The sequence below is a fragment of the Pseudovirgaria hyperparasitica genome (genome assembly GCF_010093815.1).
Source record: "Pseudovirgaria hyperparasitica strain CBS 121739 unplaced genomic scaffold EJ05scaffold_11, whole genome shotgun sequence".
NCBI lineage: Eukaryota > Fungi > Ascomycota > Dothideomycetes > Acrospermales > Acrospermaceae > Pseudovirgaria > Pseudovirgaria hyperparasitica.
Genome location: NW_022985559.1, coordinates 941,757 through 943,101, shown reverse-complemented (window position 1 = coordinate 943,101; position 1,345 = coordinate 941,757). Strand labels below are relative to the sequence as shown.

The following is a 1,345-nucleotide window of genomic DNA, read 5'->3' as shown; positions in this document are numbered from 1 at the left end:
TTCATTGTTGTTCATTGTTGTTCATTGTTGTTCATTGTTGTTCATTGTTGTTCATTGTTGTTCATGACTTCCTTTTCTTGAGCGCGCATGAGTGTTGATACTGGTAGTGGCATGTCGACCACTACCAGCGGGCAGCGGAATTCCGCCTGGTAGGTAGGTAAGTACTACTAGCGGAAATACCTGGTTCTTATATAGTAGATGTAAGACTATATATACTAGAGTTAAAGTAGTAAGATTTATATATAATATTGGAAGACGGCTTCGACCTCGTTAGGGTATTAGATAGAGCGCGAGGTTTTTAGTACTATGATTATAGAAGACACTTCGTAAGTCTTATAGGGTATCTACTTAGCTTTTAGGTGTCCCTTAAGAGTATCCTACTACACTAGTAGCACTACATCGCCCTACGGTACTAACAGAGAACGACCCAAGCACATTAATAGTACGACGCTACTCTACTCCGAAGTAGACAACCCTCTTCTACTCTATCCCTCCTCCGCCTTGTCATATATATCTAACATAATCTGTACGCTGATGCCCACGGCCAAGCGAGCCAAGCAAAGACGGCGTAGAAAGAAGGCTACTAATTACCCAAATGACCTCGCACAAGGGTGCGGTGCGTGCATCCATCCCTAGTAGGGGTTCCTATCTTGGGGGTGGGCAAAGTGACCGCCTGCCAAGGGGTAGGCAATTGTCTCGGCGGCGATCATTCGCGTTTGGTTTGGTTGGTAAGATGGGTTATGGGCGATCTAATAGGACTCTTAACGGACTGGATGGGAAGAAGGAGTGGAGGGTGTTCCGTAAGACAAGTATTCTCCGACTCTCTTATTGGGCTCATTTGATATTTTCCGAGGGCCTGATTTGGTATACGACCGACCCTCCGATGCATACTGCCTCGTGAGAATGCGCAGAGCCTTATGCAGCCGTCTTGGCACGTCTTGAGTTTCACCGCCGAGAGGTTCGTCTGAGTGGGATGGTCAAACAATGTCGAAACGACGACTATGGCTCGTGGCTCGACTATGGCAAGATACTAGGCTCACCATCAGCCCCCTGAGAAGCTATTATTTTGCGTCTGGAAGGCTTGGCCGCAATGGTGAGGAAGTATGTATGGTACGTACGTGACCGTTCCAAGGTTCGTGTTTTTGATCGTCGTTTTGGTGCGGAGAAGGTTGTGCTCCGTGCAGGTGAGGAGTAGATTTAGTGCTTGGCGGGCGTGCGAATTCCGCTTACTGTTGCTAAGAAGCTTTGGAGTGACACTTGATCGAGGAGCTCTTACGCACGCAAAGCATAGTGGAATGTCGATATTGATGGCGGGTATGTTGATGGCGGGTATGTTGATGGCGGG

General features: G+C 47.7%; 2 protein-coding genes across 2 annotated transcripts in view; one reads left to right on the top strand and one right to left on the bottom strand.

Moving 5' to 3' along the window:
- Positions 1-304: 304 nt before the first annotated feature.
- EJ05DRAFT_477689 (uncharacterized protein) lies at positions 305-1,180 on the top strand. Its single transcript, XM_033744293.1, has 2 exons — positions 305-1,030; positions 1,119-1,180. Exon 1 carries the CDS (start codon positions 596-598, stop codon positions 899-901), a length of 306 nt encoding a protein of 101 aa, XP_033599021.1. The 5' UTR covers positions 305-595; the 3' UTR covers positions 902-1,030; positions 1,119-1,180.
- A 32-nt stretch (positions 1,181-1,212) lies between these two features.
- Positions 1,213-1,345, bottom strand: part of EJ05DRAFT_68168 (uncharacterized protein) — a 1,094-nt gene continuing 961 nt past the window's right edge. The window contains exon 2 of the mRNA XM_033749880.1: positions 1,213-1,318. The gene's annotated coding sequence lies outside the window, so the exon portion shown is untranslated. The remainder of the gene's footprint in view (positions 1,319-1,345) is intronic.